General features: G+C 40.4%; 1 protein-coding gene across 2 annotated transcripts in view; it reads left to right on the top strand.

Moving 5' to 3' along the window:
* The first annotated feature begins 4,052 nt into the window (after nucleotides 1-4,052).
* LOC118733264 (netrin-A) overlaps nucleotides 4,053-18,391 on the top strand; it is a 196,794-nt gene continuing 182,455 nt past the window's right edge. For both annotated transcript variants that reach the window (XM_036462596.1, XM_036462597.1), the window contains exon 1: nucleotides 4,053-5,918. In XM_036462596.1, the coding sequence (XP_036318489.1) occupies nucleotides 4,697-5,918 (1,222 nt within the window). In that variant the 5' untranslated portion in view covers nucleotides 4,053-4,696. The remainder of the gene's footprint in view (nucleotides 5,919-18,391) is intronic.

Genomic DNA, 18,391 nt, shown 5'->3' with positions numbered 1-18,391 from the left:
CATCCGAGACATCCGATCGGATGACCCAACTTATAAAAACCTGCTACGCTGATGGCTCATTTACTGATGAAAGCACCAGATTAGGTCTACTTGAGCCGGGGTACAGTGGGAAATTATTGACTGATTTTGTTCAAATAAGGCTTAACCGAATTAAAATTTTTTTTTAAATACTTGGAAAAAATTTTAGGGAAGATTCTCTAAGCTCGAATTAAAAAAAAAAGTTTATCAGAAAACGTTGAAAGTCGACAAAATTAATTGAAAGAAAATATTAAGAACATTGCGATCTGGACTGATAGCCAAGCGGCTCTTAAGGCACTTAGATCTCATGAGATAACATCTGAATTGGTGATGATGTGCAGTTTGACCAGATGAGTTCGGTTTATCTGGGTTCCAGGATACATTGGCATTGAAAGAAATGAGTTTGGCCCTAAATTTGCAAGGAAAGGAGCACCAACCCTTTTCAAATGCGAATTGTCTATCTTGGCCAAATAAGACAAGGGAGCTCATATAAATCGCAATTGAAGACAAAGCGAAAAACCAGGCAATAACCACAAAGTACAAAATTCAGGAATGGCGAAAGCCTCCGTTAGAGGGCGCGACTTTAATACCAGCGATGTGAGGAATAACAGGAGCTGAACTTCGTCATACACATTCCACGAGCGGATCTGGCTGCTAAAACCATAGCCTTGAAAACTGTCAGTTCAATTGCAGATCAATGCGGTCATAGTAAATTTTCCGGCCATCTGGTGGGAAACATAGTCTATATAATCCTGTGTCTGCAATTTGGAGAAAGTTTATAAATTACGATTGAGGAGGATGGATGGCGTTAAGGTCTGCAAGCAGGAGGTAGTGGAATTCATGTGATCACAGTTGCATCAAAAACAACAGAAGGCGTAGGAGCAGCTGCTTATTGCAACGAATTAAGAATAAAGAAGTTGTTCAAACTACCAAAATACAACACCGAAGACAACTATACACAGAGATTTCAATATGTTATCTTATAAGGCCCAAATTACTAGCAAACTAAGCTCCGCAGACTTTAGAATTCTTCGGATGGCGGAAGTGAAAAAACCTTACATAAGTCTATTTTATGTAACGCAGCGCATTTGTATACCTAAACGGTAAGGAAAACACGCAAAATTGGTCAAATTTTTAGTGACTTTAGTGCCGGAATTCTTCATAAACTCACAGCAATATGTGTATCAGGCCATATTTTTTAAAGAAAACCCTCCCGTTGTAATGGTTCTGAAGAACGTTTTTAAAAAATTTTAAATTTCAATTTAGTTGTTGTGACAAATTTTTCAAGAAATTCCATATCTTTTTAGTTGTCAGGTCTTCAGATTTGCCTGAATATTCTGGGTAGAAGACCACTAGCTGATTGAGATTAACGAAGTCCTCAGCAAGCCGGCTTGTAAAGAATCTTCAAGCATATTTGTGAGTCTTTTGCGGGACTTTTAATATCTGAGTGAGTAAACTCAGTACGCGGTAAGTACTGCTCACCGGTAGAAGGTCTTAGAAAAGTAAGGCGGTTTGATTACCTCCTCATTGGCAAGGATAATCTGTTCAATAGAGTATACACGAAGTTACCGACTCCGCGGGAATAATTTAATGTGACAAGTGACAAGCAAAATAACCCTCATCAGTCCAAATCCGGCTACGCTGACCGCAGTATTTTTAGGCAGGATACCTTCCCGCTTAGAAAAAATAACCCTAATTAGTCCAACTCCGGCTCCACTGACCACAGTATTGGCGTTGGTGGTCTTCGGCCGCAATTAGAACGAAAAAATTGGCTTGGATTTGTCCAACTTTGGCGCCGCTGACCAAAGTATTTTTGCGCAGAACACCTTTCTGCGTTGGAAGTTCTCGGCCGCGCTTAGAAAATAAAACTCTCATTGTCCAGCTCCGGCTACGCTGCCCGCAGTATTTTAAGGCATAATAACTTTCCGCGTTAGCAGTCCTCGGCCGCGCTTAGAAAATAAAACTCTCATTGTCCAACTCCGGATACGCTGCCCGCACTATTTTTAGGCAGGATACCTTTCCGCGTTGGCGGTCTTCGGCCGCACTTAGAAAAAGTAACCCTCATCAGTCCAACTCCATATACACCATTAGTGAAATTAGGCTGCGTTGAAAGAATGAAATTAGATCGCCGAAGATCACGCGGCCTTAAACTTAACATTTTGCAGATAGCGTAAATTTCAATATATTTCCTGTAGCAACTAACTCTGGCCCGTACGTCAAGTGAACAACCTGTTAGTGCCAACCGGCGTCTTCCATTAAACTAAGGAATAGCATCCACAAAAACTACTCAACATAAAGAAGAGTCAATCAACATTGATGGGCAACATGTCGTAAAGGAACGAGAGTCCTGCTCCTTCGAGAGCAACGCTCTGGTAGTCCAAACTTTCCATCGCTCCCAAAGGAAGTGCGCAGATGCCTGCTCGTCCAGGGAAGAACAAAACCAAGCAAACAACAAAGTGGTGAATTTCGGTTATCTCTCTATTGTGGATATTGTAGACGGCAAGCGAAGACTCAAACCCGCAGCTGAAAACTAATAACAGCGACAATAACAGAGTTTTTCCAAGCGCTGCTAACAGCAGCAAAGAAAGGTGGGCACAATTGTTGGACCCGCGTGGAGCAAACATGCGCAACAACAACAAGTCAGCCACCCGCCTGGCAAGCCGGTTGTGTTTAGTTCGAATACAACCCGAACGAACAATTTTACTCGTATTTAACACACAGCAGCCAACAGCAACGGCAATGAATGAAAACAAAAACAACAGCAGAATGGCAGCCCATCAACAACTTCGGCATCAGCATCACAACCCGGTGCGGCTGGCTGCGAATGCGTGCGCTTGGAAAATTCAAACGATAACAACGTTGCGTCGCCGAACACGGGGGTGAGTGGGCAGGTATGTAGGTACAAAAGTGCAGATGCGCTCGTAGGTAAACGAGGAATCAACTGACTGTCGACGAAGTGCTGCCGATGCTACCGTCTCAGTCGCAGCCACCGAATCTCGGTACTTTTGCGCCGCAACGCGCCGATGACTCGAGCCGGCTGGCTGGCTGGTTGACTGTGTGGCTGCGGCAATTGCTTAGCTAGCTGCCTGAATCACTACCAAGTGTGGCCGGCCGCTACGCTGCGTCTGCTTGCTGGGCGCTGATTTACAATTTTAGTTGACTGTGAACAGGCAGCTTGAATTGACGTATGCGTCGCGTATTGCTGTTGTAAATTTGGCTCCATCAGCCACACAAGAAAGCGGTAGGTTCGACGCCAACGTAAAGGCGAAAGAAAATAAACGCGCGCGCGGAAACCAATTCGAACGGGATGCAATTCAAATTCGACGCGGTCGATCGATGAGAACATTGACGCGTTCGTGGATAAGAAATTAGACAAGTCTGTTTGAGGAGTCGACGCGAATTTCGTGAATGAAATGCAGTTTTGAAATTGGCGGGCGGTTAGAAAAGTGCAAGTCGCGTGCGCATTAAGCGCGCTTGGAAGATCGAATTGAAAGCAAACGAAATTCGCGCAAAGAGAAACAAACGAAATTTTTGTGAATTAGATAAAACGAAAACGAAAGGCTTGGGTGTCAGTGAGCTCGTGAGTTGCAATGATTGATTGATTGCTGAAAATTGAATTATACAATTTTACGAGTTATCAATGTGCAAATTGCGATTTGTGTGAGAATTTTCTAAGCCTTGGTGGAGCGTAGATTTGGAGAAACCAAAATACAAACAAAAACAAAAGAGTGATAGAATCGAAAGCCGCCAAAGCGCGCAGAGGATAGAACTTGAATATATGTAAAAAAAAATTACAACACACTTTCGTTGCGCGCATAGCTTGAAAACCATAGCGAATTTTTGAGTGACATGCAAAATTACGACTAAGGTGAAAATTAATTGCAGCAGCGAATGAAAGGAAAATCGAGGAAAAAATTAGAAGTGTATTAGAAAAATTTATACCCGAAGTTACATATATGCAAGTGAATAGAAAAAGTTAAGTAAAGCTTGAATAACATCTCGAAAATTATAAAATTAAAATAATTAAAAATTAAGAACCTGAAAATAGCGAATTGCAAAAAAAAAAAATAATATAAAGGATATTCACAAAGAAAAAAATATTGCAAGAATACTTCCACTTTATTAAGTGTTTCGTTGTGTAATTGAAGTACATAGTTCAGTGACAAAATATCGTTTGATTACAAAATACATAAGAAAAATCTTTACATAAATTCTCAAAAGCCTGTTCAAGCAAAATTTTAATTCCACTGAAAAATTAACGTGTAACTCAACTGCGTGGAGGGACAGCGGTTAACGCTAAATACATCATTAATTACAAACAAACAAAAGATATCCAAAGTCCTTGCTCTTTCGACGATCCAGCAACCACATACTGTGTGAGAGATTCCACAGAGTCAAGCTATCACACGCCGAAGCGCAACCAAGCCACCGCGCAAGCAACAAAATCAATTGTCTCAAGTGGAAGGACAACAAAAACTATTAGGACAATTAATCGGGAAATTTACGCACTGCCGAGCAAGCGCATCTAAGAACGCTTGTTCGCATTTTTGGTGCACAAACCCACCCACTACCCCACCCACATAAGTCAATTAACCACATAACCAGCTAATTAATCAACTAAAACTCCCACGAAAATCTCCATTTCTCTTCATAATCCACCCGAATCACTGCTTCCAACATGACGCGCCTCACCGCACTACTCACTCTCTCCCTACTCTCTGTCCTCCTCTCCTGCTGTCGTGCCATACCCAACGATGTGTACATGAAAATGTTGGCCGCCCAGGCGCCCACCGACCCCTGTTACGACGATGACAAGGCGCGCAAGTGCATACCCGATTTTGTGAATGCCGCCTTTGGTGCGCCCGTGCAGGCCTCCAGCACCTGCGGACTCGATCAGCCGCAGCGCTACTGTGAATTGAGCGGCATGAGCTCGACTGCCGATCCACAGGCTATGACTTGCCACATCTGCGACTACTCGAATGCCGCGCGTCGTTTTCCGGAATCAGCGCTCACCGACTTGAATAATTCGAATAATGTCACTTGCTGGCGTTCGGCACCCGTCCCGCCGGTGACTAGCATGAATGCGCCACCTGATAATGTTTCGCTCACACTATCGCTGGGCAAGAAGTACGAATTGACCTATGTAAGCCTACAACTGTGTCCCAAGTCACTCAAGCCCGATTCGATTGCAATTTACAAGAGTTCTGATTATGGCAAAACTTGGCAACCATTTCAATTCTACAGTTCGCAATGTCGTCGCGTCTACGGTCGTCCGAATCGTGCCACCATCACGAAGCATAACGAACATGAGCCACGTTGCACCGACTCACATCGGCAGGTGGGTGATGTTACCGGACTGCAAGGATCGCGTATCGCTTTTAGCACACTCGAAGGACGTCCGTCTGCGCGTGACTTGGATTCGTCGCAAGTGTTGCAGGAATGGGTTACCGCCACGGATATCAAAGTGGTCTTCCATCGGCTGCAAATGCCCGAACCGAATGCGTTGAATGTGCTGGAGACCAATGGCGCTGATGTGAAGCCAAATGGCAAGTACAGCGAGGCATCATCCAATTCGGTGTTGATTCAACAGTACGGTTCCAATGCGATCGATCAGGCAGCTGAAGCTGTGGTTATACCTGCGGCGGTGACCATCTCTAGCGCTGCAGCTCCACACTCGGGCGCCGCTAGTTTAGGACAACATTATGCTGTGTCGGATTTCCTTGTCGGTGGACGTTGCAAGTGCAATGGACACGCTTCCAAGTGCTCACCCGATCATAACGGTATGCTCGCATGCGAATGTAAACACAATACGATGGGACGCGACTGTGAACGCTGCAAGCCGTTCCACTTCGATCGGCCATGGGGTCGAGCAACGGCACGTGATGCCAATGAATGCAAAAGTGAGTAGAACAACAATAATCTTAACAACAACAAAATGACCAGCGATGAATTACTAATTCATATTTATGACCAGTGTTTATTATTATTAGGTATTGTGTTTAGCATTTTTGTGGTTGGTTTGTTTTTTTTTTTTGGCCTGTCTCTTTTGTTTGCTTTGAATTATTGATGAGGCTTCTCGGAGGCGTTGATATGACAACTTAATTAATGTCTTATGGAAATTTGTATATTCATACATAAACGTATTTCAAAAACATATTAGGGTGCGTGAGCGTTAAAAAAAAACACAAATTAACTGGGGAACGAGTAGTTTTTCGCTATATTTTGTATCTACGAGCGTAAATAACACGAATAGGTTTGGCACACACATAGCATTGCCATTTGACGGTGATTACCGAGCGGAAGCTTTGGGCATAAAAAAGCGTGTAAGTGCTTTAAGCACTCCGCTTTAGTATTTTTTTTCTATTAACTTTGATATTTTTGTTATTCATGCTCTAAAATGGTTAGGTGATTAAAGCGAATATGGAAGAACTTGCTGAAATTCCAGTAAGTTATGTATTCATGTGTGATATATATGTACCCAGTGGACAGAGGTAATGTCTGAGAATGCAAAAAGTAATGGATAGCCCCAATAACCTACGCACAGAAAGATGCAAGAATTTCTCTACAGCGATGTCATTCGAAAGTAATGTGTCGCATGTCGTTTTACGAAACTATAAATAGAATCTATAAATATGTATAATTAAAAAAATAATAAAAAAAATAAAAAATAGAGTTCGTGCAACACGTGTTTTGAACCCGTGACCAACAACACGGCAGTCGAACACCCATCCATTCGGCTACAGCAGCTGTTGAAATAACGTGAGAAAAAACATACTCGAGTTAGTTTTTAACCGACTTCCAAAAAAGGAGGAGGTTATCAATTCGTCGGAATATTTTTTTTATTGTTTTTATGTATGTTACCGCATAACTTTGGACCACGTCAACCGATTTCGATAATTATTTTTGCATCGGAAAGGTAGTGTCTCAGAGGTGGTCCCATACTAATCTGGTTAAGATCCGATCAGCGGATCATGAGATATATATATTTTTTTTATATGAGAGTTGAAGTCGGTTTTTTTTTGCTAAAAATTACTTGTTAAACGTTTTGTTTTGTTTGTGGCTTCAAAACTACACATCATCCGCTCGCTTACATTGCGATGCATCTTTTCATTCAACCATAGTTTTTAATCTTTTCTTGGTAGAAAAAGGTAATGCATTCCCATTTTCCCTCTGGGAGAAAAAAAAACTGAAATGATATCAACAGTTTTCATAATTTTTAATAAAAAAAGGAACTGAAAAGTTAACAAGGCACATTTTTTGTGGAGTTATTTCTGTTCTTGTAAGTACTATACATTCCAGATAATAACCATATCGGGGGTTTTCTCGACACATGCGCCACCTAGCGGACTAATTCATATTTCAACTAGCAATTCTGAGCTAAGTTTGAACTTTCAAGCCTTTAGCTCATCGGGAAGTTGGTTAAAATTTTATTGCAAAATTTGATTTTTGAATTATGTTTTTTTTTTTATAAAAAAGAGCGATTTTTTTGAGGTCAAAATTAGGATGAGACTTGCCTTTTGTTATTTTTAAGGATGTACTATAAAATATAATCCCAAAAAAGTCCAAGAATACTGTCAAAATATACCGAAAAAATCTCTGAAAGTCTCGAAAAACCCGACACAAAAAATAAGATTAGTCCCGTAAAATTCTTAACTATACCGAAAAACTTATGAGAAAGTCCCTCAACCCTTTTCTATCCGCCAGGGGCAAAATAAGAAGCCAAAATTAGGCTAATTTTAAATTTCCACCGGTTAAAATGTTAAATTTAATAAATAAGTTAAATCAAATAATTTTTTTACCACTATATGTATTTTGTTTTTATAGATATAATTGGACATATATTTAAATTGTACTAAAGGTATGTATATAACGAAATTAAAAAATAAATGCCTTTTTTGGAGTGCCTTAAAATCCTAACCCTGATAATCATAATAGGTTGGCGCCTACACACAATATGTTAGTGTTTGGCCGAGCTCCTCCTCCGATTTGTGGCGTGCGCCTTGATGTTGACATACAAAGGGCAGGGACCTACAGTTTTACGCCGACTCCGAATGGCGATTATATTTTTAGGAGAAGCTGTTTTTCATGGCAGAAATTCACTCGGAGGTTTGCCATTGCCTGCCAAGGAGCGATCGCTGTTAAGAAAAACCCTTTTTGTTATTTATTTTTTGATGTTGCTTTGACCAGGGCTTGAACCAAGGCCCTGCGGAGTGGTAGTGCGCACTGCTTACCACTACACCACTGCGGCCGCGGATATTATTGGAATGGAATGGAATGGAATTGTGGGTGGCCGAAAAAATTAAAAAAAAAAATCTCCAATCACTCAAGCGTTATTGACCATTGTACCTAGGGCCAAGAAACAGGATTTGGGGGAAAGGGATATGTAGGTGGGGGGTTGAATTCATTGCTCCTCTGCAAACTTACCAGACTCCTTTATGACACTGACCGTGCCTATTACAACACACTAGGCTCTCTGCCAACTGAACAGAATTGGAAAGGCCAAGTGTCTTCCTCTTCCTATAGTACCACCTCCTTCTGTGTTATCTACGTTTCGATGCTGAAAAAAGGTCAACAACATAGAAGACGCATTTTGACTAAAACATTTTACGCATTCATTTGATCTGTACAACAGTATAGCAAAAACCATTCCTTTATTAGGCGAAGTTTTTTTTTAAAGAAATCATACTCCACCTATTCACTGAAAACAACTCCAATGGCTGCACTAGAAAAAATCCTGAATATACAGCCTATCGATCTTGCGGCTAAGTCTGCGGAGAGACAGATTACAACAAGGGAATTCAAGCAAAGAACTATATAACTAGGATAGGCGATTTTGGGGTTACTATCGAACAAAATGGATGGCGTGGAGGCATACAATTTTGCAGTTCTTCACAGTGGCTCTAAACTTTAAGATGGAGTAGGAGCACTTAATGTTCGTAACTCTAAAGTTAACATATACGTAGATAGTCAAGCAGCGATTAAAGCTATTAGCTCAGAACAGTTTACGACCCGAAATACCCTTAGAAGCATAGAGGCCATAAATAGGGCAGCAGCTCGGGCTAATGGAAGACCCTAGAACACATTCTATGCCTTTGTCCTGCTGTTTCATAAAACCTACTGAAATATTTTGGAGCTTCAGAGTTGAATAAGCTTAAAGATGTGACAAACCTTGGGCTTCAAGCACTTCTGAGAATCTCAAAAAGCGTTGGCATCCTAAATGATGTCTACTTGGAATATACTGAACTAAAACTTCTGTCTGCATCTGGTTTCACTAGAGACGTATTGGGATATATGGGGCGGTCAGCCAGCAATAATAACCTAACCTAACCTAACTTTTGTACCAGGAGCCTAAAAGTTAGAAAACTTATCTTTCAAAAGCACTGAACAAGTATGTAGTGAGATCGTTTGAAATTCGTATATATAGTAAAATAAAATGTGCGGGGATGGTGGCCCACACATATTTACTACAGTGCCCGGATCTTCTCTTGATAGCCCTGCTTATTCACGTAAGAATGTTTAATAAAATCTGTGTGCTAAAACTTAAATTCCTGTCAACTTCCTTGGGACCTTTCAGCAATCCATACGTAATTCAACAAGTACAACATTTTCAAAAAACTACATTGTTTAGGGCTTTTAACCTCTGCCTACCCAGAATTCCAGCGGACGACGCTTAACCGCTGTCAAAATTAAAACTCACAAAGGCATATGGAATGGCGGCAGCAGCGGTTTTACCGTCGACATTTTCCGGTTGATTTGAATTTATTTCTATTTTACCGCCCAGCGGGGACGGCACAATGTCGATTGTGGTAATTTTCGTAATTTTCACGAGTTTTCCAAAGTTTTTAACTATTTTTATTTCCAGAAAATCTGCATACACGCACGTACCGAAAAAATATTTAATTTTAATGATAATTTTCAAATCAAAATGGGCGCGTTCATAAGATGTAGCTGTTGCCTAACCGTTGGCTATTTGCCTTAGAAACGCACAGTTCCGCTCAGCTCAACAGTTGCCAACTTTCCGCCATTTTTTTAGCGGAAAATATTTACGCTACCTGAACTCAACGTTTTGGGCTTAGCCTAAACAGCTGATCAAAAAGACACCGCTTTGTTGTTTGTGTTGTTGTTGTATTTGAATTCTAAATACTATCGGCGCAACTATCTCTATTTGTTGCAATTTCATTTGTTTACATATATCAGCTGTTCATTTAGTAGCATATTCATCAAGCCGTTTCTAAGACGTAATTGTTGCCAGCAGTTTCGTAGCAGATGAGCTAAACAGCTACGTCTTATGAACGCGCCCAATTACAACTGACGCAAGCCGTCGTGCGCGGCAATTCTGTTTACTCTGACGGATTTCACTCCGGCAACTCTTCAACTATTCACTTTCCGCCAACCGCTTTATCGTCGTCCGTTGTAATTCTGGGTAGAGCTTTAAGTTCAATTTCAGTTTTGAGCGAACAACCCTAATGACGCGTGTTCATGAAAGTTATGCGTAAACAAATATTTTGATAGAAAAGAAAACATCACGTGATTAGCAAACGACTTACCCTTTCAGCAAGACGCTAAAATAATGAAAACTTATGTTCCATTTGTATTTACTCTAAATACCTACTTAACCTACTTGATTGCATTTTGTTGGACGACCACTTGCCACAACCTTAGAGCAACCCCTTAAAGCTTCCCCTTAACTTTACGCATGTTCCTATGCATCCAATAACGCACTGGATTGCGCTTTTTCACCACATTTCAAGCTACACACACACACACATGCATACATGCATACGCACAAATATAGCGCACATTTTAATCATGTTTATGCATTGGATTAGGCTTATCCGTCATTGAGCAGCATTGAACACGTGTGCGGCGCAAGCCAACGGCAGAGGAACCAAATATGTAGAACACTTCGGCAAAGGGCATTTATTGGCATTGTATTATGGCAACATGCGGCTGCTTGTAAGGAAGATAGAAGGCGCACACGGCGAAGCTGTTGAAAGGTTATGCAGGTTGAAAAGTGTAAGGAGCAAGCGGCTGGGCGCGATTGGGCGGCTGAATGGCTGGCGATGTGCGACCGACCGACCGACCGACCAGCCGCCCTGCTCGCGTTAGCTATAATGGTAATCCCATGAGTGTGTTGTTATTAAATTCCATACCGGCGCGCCATGCAGTAAAGGCAATCACTCATGATGGAATTATAATTAAGAAATATATGTGTATGTATATATTTCTACACGTTTGAATAGTTAAATGATAAGCGCGGGAGTTGGGGTCCAACGCCCTTTCGAATACAGAGCTTGTAGTGCAAGAACTCGACGCGTTTTAAAGCGCTTTTAAACAATTTGGCAGCTGCTATGGTCGTCGAAATATGTACATATGTAATGCAAGCGACCTGCTCTGCACGGCAGATATGCTGCAATATGCAAATGCTTGAAAATTTACAACCTTCCACACATAAAAGCGCTGACTTAAGCCGTCCGCAGCTCTGCTTACGCTCAAGGCTATTTAGAAAGAGCGAGTTCCTCGACTAAATCCTTAGGCTACGCTGGGGCTGAAGCTGCATTTGATATGTGCAATGCGTGTAAATGATGTTTAATTAAATCATGCGTGCGTTGTTTGACTGCCAGATTTGCAAGTTCGACTAATGAGTTGCGCGCCCTTGATTTGCTGCACAGCTAGACTGCCTGGCGAGTCGGTCAGAAGGTTGGCATATGTGCGAGCAAATATGTATATGTAAATCGTAATTTGAGTGCTAAGAGATTTCTAGCAATTTAACGACTGATTTTACGATGTTGCAGAGGGTTTAATGGGAAAATCGTAAAATTTTTGTATTCTCACTTGGCAGCTAAAGTGGAGTTCGTAACGCTTTCTAACAAGTTTTTCAAAGTAAAATGTGTCACACTTACATACATACATACTTTTAGGTATGGGTACAAATAAATATTCGAAATTCGAAGCTAGCTATAAAATTGTCAAGTGTCCACTTCAAAAAATTTATGCTTGCTCCTAAGGCATGGCATAACGCCGCCGCCGCCTACCAGCCTTTTCCACTTCTTCGATTTTTATGCCAGCCAAAATATTTTCGATACTGTAAACAGCAAATTGAAGCAAAAAAAAAAAAACATAATACATTCGTAATCAACGAAAAAAAAATTCGCAACCCTTAAAATCAATGCTGGCGCGAGTACTAATTAAAACACCAAAACATTTTGTTCAACACATTTGTGAACAAAATAAAAATATTTACAAGCGCACTCCTGCAGCCGACAAACGGAAATTTTAGCCGAAATTAATTTGATAAGCGTGTCCTGGCACAGACGGGCATACCACTAAACGCTGTTGCATGTGCATTAGGGTGGTCCAAAAATGCGTGTGAGAAAAGCAAAGTCGGAATTTTAATTTTCTCATCCCCTTACGATTGTTTTAAAGAACCCCTGTTTTTTTTTACCAAAAAATATTTAGAGGTCGCTAAAAGCGCTCAAAGTTTCCGATGTGTTTTTGGAGGGAAACATTTTTTTTTCGTAGAAATGATATAGAGTCCTTGAAAATCAATATTATTCAATCAGCAAACTCGCTTCAGAAGACTTCAAAGCATAATGCCCAATTGTTTATTTACAAAAGTTTAATACTCTCAACTTTTTTGGGTCCCCCATTGCATTTGTTTTTTTTGTTAATTTTTGTAGGACCCTCAAAAAATTTTTAATATTAAAAAAATAGTTAAAGAAACATTTGTTTATTATTCCTTGAAGTCTCCTGAAGAGAAACAGAGTTTTGGCGAGTGAAAAATTTAGATTTTCCAACATTCTACTACATTTCTACGAAAAATAGTTTTTCCCCATATAGAATACACGCAAAACTTTGAACGATTTGAGCGACTTCTAAATATTTTTTAATTAAAAATAAAAATGGGTATAGAGCAATCCTAGGGGGCGAGCATTAAGATTCCGACTTTTATTTCTTTGGCCCACCCTAATGTATTTACACACACACATACACAAACGCAAAGCAGCACGGCGAAAATCTACACCTTCACTAGTAAGCATAGCACCGTTTTTCGTCGTCGTCGTCGGCGGCTATAATGTCGCTCGCAATGGCTGCTGCAGCGGTGGTGAGTGTTATGCGCCCAGCCGCGCGCACAGCGGGATATTGGCCTTCCCTGCCCATGATATGACTGACTGTATGTATTTCTGGCTTTACTGAATAACGAATGGCTTCGAATTACAAGAGCAAATTTTTTTCTATGTTTCACATTTATTTCGATTATCCTTATTGAGTTATTTTTTATGTTGGTTGGTTTTTTTTCGTTTTTGTTTTGAAGGCTTTGATTGTTACTTTGATTGGAAAGGGCAAAAATATGTTGATTGTGCATTTCAAAGTGATCAGGCGGATAAGAATAATGCATGAAAGAAAACCTTTAAAAATTATAAAAACTTTGTTGCCATTGTTTGCTTTAATTAATAAGTGAAATTCGAAGCAATTTAGCGCTAAATTTATAGACTTGCCGCATTTTGGATATCATTCGGGCATACCTTAATTGCTTTATTACCACTTCATTGTTTTTGAATTGAGCTCTACTGCTCTTAGAATATAGGAAACGGCTGGCGTGTGTTTGTATTACATTCCCGACAGAGGCTGGAACTCGAGCCAAGGACTGGAGTAGAGCTTCCCCAAGTATCTTTCAAGCGGAGGCCTATGCCATCAGTCTGTGTGCTGAGATAAACATTCGAAGGAGTTATCGAAGCGATAGGATACTAATTGCAAGCGATAAAGCTCCCTCATCCCTCGAGATCAAGTCCTGCACCACCAAGTCAAAAACCAGAGTGTGAAGAGGGGCTTAATGCTTTGGCTGACGGCAATGAGATCCAACTGTTATGGGTAGCTGTTGGCAAGAGCAGCCGCTGTTTCGACTCCGATAGGACCTAAGCCCTTCCTTGCAGTGGATCCCAACACACTAGAGGAAGCACTCAGAAAGAAAAATACTAAACTAATGGAACTGCTCTGGTGTAACACCATGAGTTTACGTCTGGCAAAAGGCTTAATAGGAATCTGAAAAGATATAAGCTACTCATGGGTCTCCCTAAGAAGAAACTAAGAATCATTACACGTATTTTTACCGGCCATTGCAGGCTAAGAGGTCACTTGTATAATTTTGGAATCTGTCGCTTCTGTGACACTGCTACCTTTTTCTGGAGTGTGAGGTCATTGCACGTAAGAGGGAGAGGAGCATAGGGCACTTATGGTCAGAGGCGAGCACATGCACTCTCTTTTTTGAGCTAATTTCCTTAAAGGTATGTGTGTATCTTTCTTTTGGTCTGTCCAATTGGACAACACAGTACATCTGCTTCATCAAGAGATGGCCTAAGCTTCTTGGCGATTCGATAGTTCTCTTGTTACCATGAATGCTTCTATGGCCAGAAACGCGAGCAAGTGAGATTCTATTTACTCTATCGGCAGCACTAAGTGCCTGGCTAAATGAGCAGCTTTGGGAATGACTGAAACAGAAACCACACATCTACACCACTGTTTAGCTCTTTACCTGGATCCTTGGCTATTTTTGAAATTTGTCGTTGGCGAGGCCAACAACTGAAGCGATGCTTGGCTAACCAAAAAGATCCTTACTATTCCTAGCACTTCAGCTTGGAAGAATTCGATACCATAGAGGGGCAACTAGTAACTCGGAGAAAATCCCAGCCCCCATGTCAGTGTATGTTTCCCACCAGATAAGCAATAATACTAACGTGGCCAAATCGTCTTGGGCTCTAACTAGCTGTCTGCCTCTCTGTGCTTATTAGAGAGTAATCGCTGTCCAGGATTTCGCCGATAGTAGAAGAAAAGAGTTTTAATATTGGTAACACTACGTCGTCTGCATACAAGATTGCTCTTCTCCGCCTTTGTTGAGTTACAGTAAAATTCCTAGAGTATTACCACTAAATAAAGCGAAGAAGATTTGGGTGTTTGATAAAGAATAACCTAGCCCAATGTACATATATGAATGCACACGTTCCTCCTTTCGATCAAGACGAGGTGAAAAGAAATAGTGCGACTGAAAAACAACAAATATACCGGAGCCAATGGTATGCAGGGTAAGGCTGTTAAAAGCCTATCACGAAGAACTGGTGTAAGCGCAATGCGATCTGTTGAAAACATGCGCAAGACTGGAAGCTTATGTAAAGACTGCAGCCTTTCATGGAGCAACTGATAGGGCCCCAGACATGGCAATTCTACCATCGACCAGGTATTCACAGTCCATCAATTCCTGGAAAAGGACCTCGATAAGTACACCTCTAGAAAACCAGTCAGCTTTAAACAAGTTGTGTGGATAGCACATGGTGTAGCGGATTCCATGTCTATATGTTGAGCAGTGCTCAATTAGCACAACTTTTAGCTTCGTCCAAATGGGAAAGGATATGACCGCGATAAGAGGCTTTAGACCGATCCTGCTGGCGTTTGCAGATGATAATGACATCGTCGACCTGAGACCCAGATACGTCAGAGCAGCATTTTCTAGCTCAGAAAACGAATCAAAATAGGTTGGTCTAACGGTGAAAAAGTACAAGACAAAGAACCTCCTGGCATCACATAAAGAGTCTTTGCGTCTCTGCCAAAAACGGAAAAACTGTTGTAGTGCCATATTTTAAGAAGAAGAATTTAAAAAATGCCAAAAATATATAATTTGTAATAGCTTCCAACCGCAAATCACACACTCCAATGCCAAAATCACCCACCATGAGTACAATTCATTACATTTCCCACTATTTTAAGTGAGTTGTACTTTTTTCCTGCACCTATTTCTGTAAAAATTTTTTCCATTTAACTTTACCACTGCCTTTATTAACCTCACCGCCACGTAAAACGCCCATTTAAAATGCAAGGATATACGTAAACACATTTTAACAAGCTTGTTGCCTTTGCTGCCCACAAAAACAGAGCGGCCACTTGTTCGGCTTGTTATGATGCTTGTTGCTATAACGGCAATTTTTTCCTGCGCTTTATTTTTATTTTTTCATATTTTTGGTTGCATGCAACATGAGCGCAGGTATAGTGTGGATATCCTGCATGCGTTTGCATTGTGAAAGCTAACTGAAAACACAAAAGTAAAATAAAATGAAAAAAAGAGAAACCAAATTAACTGAACAGAAATCACCGCAGGCTAGCCAGTCGTCGATGTTCAATGTTGCTGTGTTCCTCATACATATCCTGGCAAAGTGACTGGTTTTCGTGACTCGATGGCTGCCCCTTACGCAGCAGCAGCACCTTTATCGGCGAGCCATCCCCGCCATTGCCGCTACGCTGCCGCTTCTTTTCGTACTCCTCGACTACAAAGCGCTTCTCGTTGTATGACAAAGCCTTTTGTGCGTGAGTGCGTGTGTGTGTGTGTGTGTGTGTGCGGCTTGTATGCGTGCATGTATGTATGTATGTTGGCGAGTCAATTGCGGAAAAGTCCTTTTTCCGGGCATATTGTTGCTGCAACAAGGCAATGCATGCAAGCATGCTTATATATTTATATACATACGTGCATGTGCGCATAAATCATTGAGTGTTGTTGCATGCTGCATGTTGCATGTTGCACATTGTGTTATTGTTTAAAGCTTATTGTTGCCACAAACGATAAATTCATATATTCGTGAGTTTATTAGGGGATAAATGCGTGCATATGTTGCGGCAAGAGTGCGGAAGTGCTAACAGAGGTGTGTGTGTGTGTGAGTGCGGGAGTGTGGGAGTGGTGGAAACCCTGCATGCACAGCTGTAGCAGAGTGTGTGCGTTATTTTTTACACTCCTTATTTTATAGCCACATATGTATGTATGTATGTAAGTGCATCAGTGCACAATTGCGCACCCACTCCGCACTCTTCGGCATACTTCATTTCGCGGAAGCGCCAGGAAGGGTCTTCAACATAATACAATTTTATATTACCGTGTTTTCACAAAATTTTTGCCATGGAAAATTGTGCATAATTTTCCCATTCGCACCCCTCAAGCGTGACGCACATGCGATGGATAGGTAGATAGGTCTATAAGTGACTGAAATTTGTGCAAGGCTATGAGTATTTTATTTGTTTGTACATACTCGTACATACATATGTGCGTGCATTTGCTTGAAATTTCAGCAAAAATTTTCGACGCTTGATTAGCTTTACGCTTTGCTTAGCATTAGCATTAGCGTGCATATTTTATATATTTTTGTTTGTATGTATGTAGATATGTGTATGCATACCGGCAACATGTGTGCCACATTCACACGTAATTTTCACCCGCTGTTCCGCTCGACATTATACTTACATATATGTACATATACATATCCATATACATATGTATGTATGTAGATATGCATGTATGTATGTACATTCAAATAACACCCGCTTATCCTGCCATTATGTGCACGCCTTCTGCTTTGTAATAACACATTTAAGCCGCCCACTCGTTAGTATCGCAGGACCTATTTACTATATTAGCAGATTTTCTTGTAGTTGTTTTCATTGTTCGCATGACTTAATTTAGCATTCTAACAAATAAGCATGAAAATATGTACCTACATATATTTAGAATTATTAATTTATACAAGGATGTATGTAAGTTTAGTAAGTATGATACACATCGCTAGCTTAGAGTGAAAAGTTGCTAAGTCCCAATTAAAAAATTTTACAGGAGGGGAAAAACTTCTGAAAGCCATTTTCCTCAAGTATTCCGCAAAACTTTGAATACAATATTTTGCCTATTTAAAGCAAAGCAAAACTCCATACGAAAGAGCTTGGCCTGTAGATGTGTACTAAGGTTTAACTTTTTCGAAATGAGTTGCCACCTGCTAAAAAATTTAATTCAAATTTTTTAATATCCTATGCCATTAGATCCGCACCGTTCGTTCGATTTTCAAAAATGAGACGTCAAATTAAAGGGCTTGGCCTGCAGACGCATAATAAGGTAAAAGGGTTGCCACCTTTTAAAAAATTGTATTCATGTTATTTAAAATAATAAACGAATTATTCTTATATAGGCATCTATCGAAATGGTTTTGAAAAGGCTTTATTCCTTAACTAAGTTATTAAGGGTTGCCAACTAAAAAAATAATTTCAATTTGAATTAAGATAATTGAAATACGTATCAGTCAGTGCCAGACGAAGTTGGTTTAAAAAGTTAGCAGTAGAAACAATTTTTCAGAGGTTTGCCACCTCTTAATCTTATATGCAAGTTATATGAAATATGTATTAACATATGAGTGTCCAACAAACGAGTGTCAAAAAGTCTTTACTTTGAAAATATAAAAATTGTTTGAGGTGTTTGAAGAGGGTTACCACCCGTTGAAAAAATTATATTCAATTTGTTTACTAAGTTAAATGAATTATTAAAAATTGGGTATCGAGCGAAATGGATTTGTAA

Source organism: Rhagoletis pomonella, unplaced genomic scaffold, assembly GCF_013731165.1.
Source record: "Rhagoletis pomonella isolate Grant_MI unplaced genomic scaffold, Rhpom_1.0 Rhpom_scaffold_00002, whole genome shotgun sequence".
Lineage (NCBI taxonomy): Eukaryota > Metazoa > Arthropoda > Insecta > Diptera > Tephritidae > Rhagoletis > Rhagoletis pomonella.
Note: the sequence above shows the minus strand (reverse complement) of the source record. Positions and strands in the feature narration are given on the sequence as shown.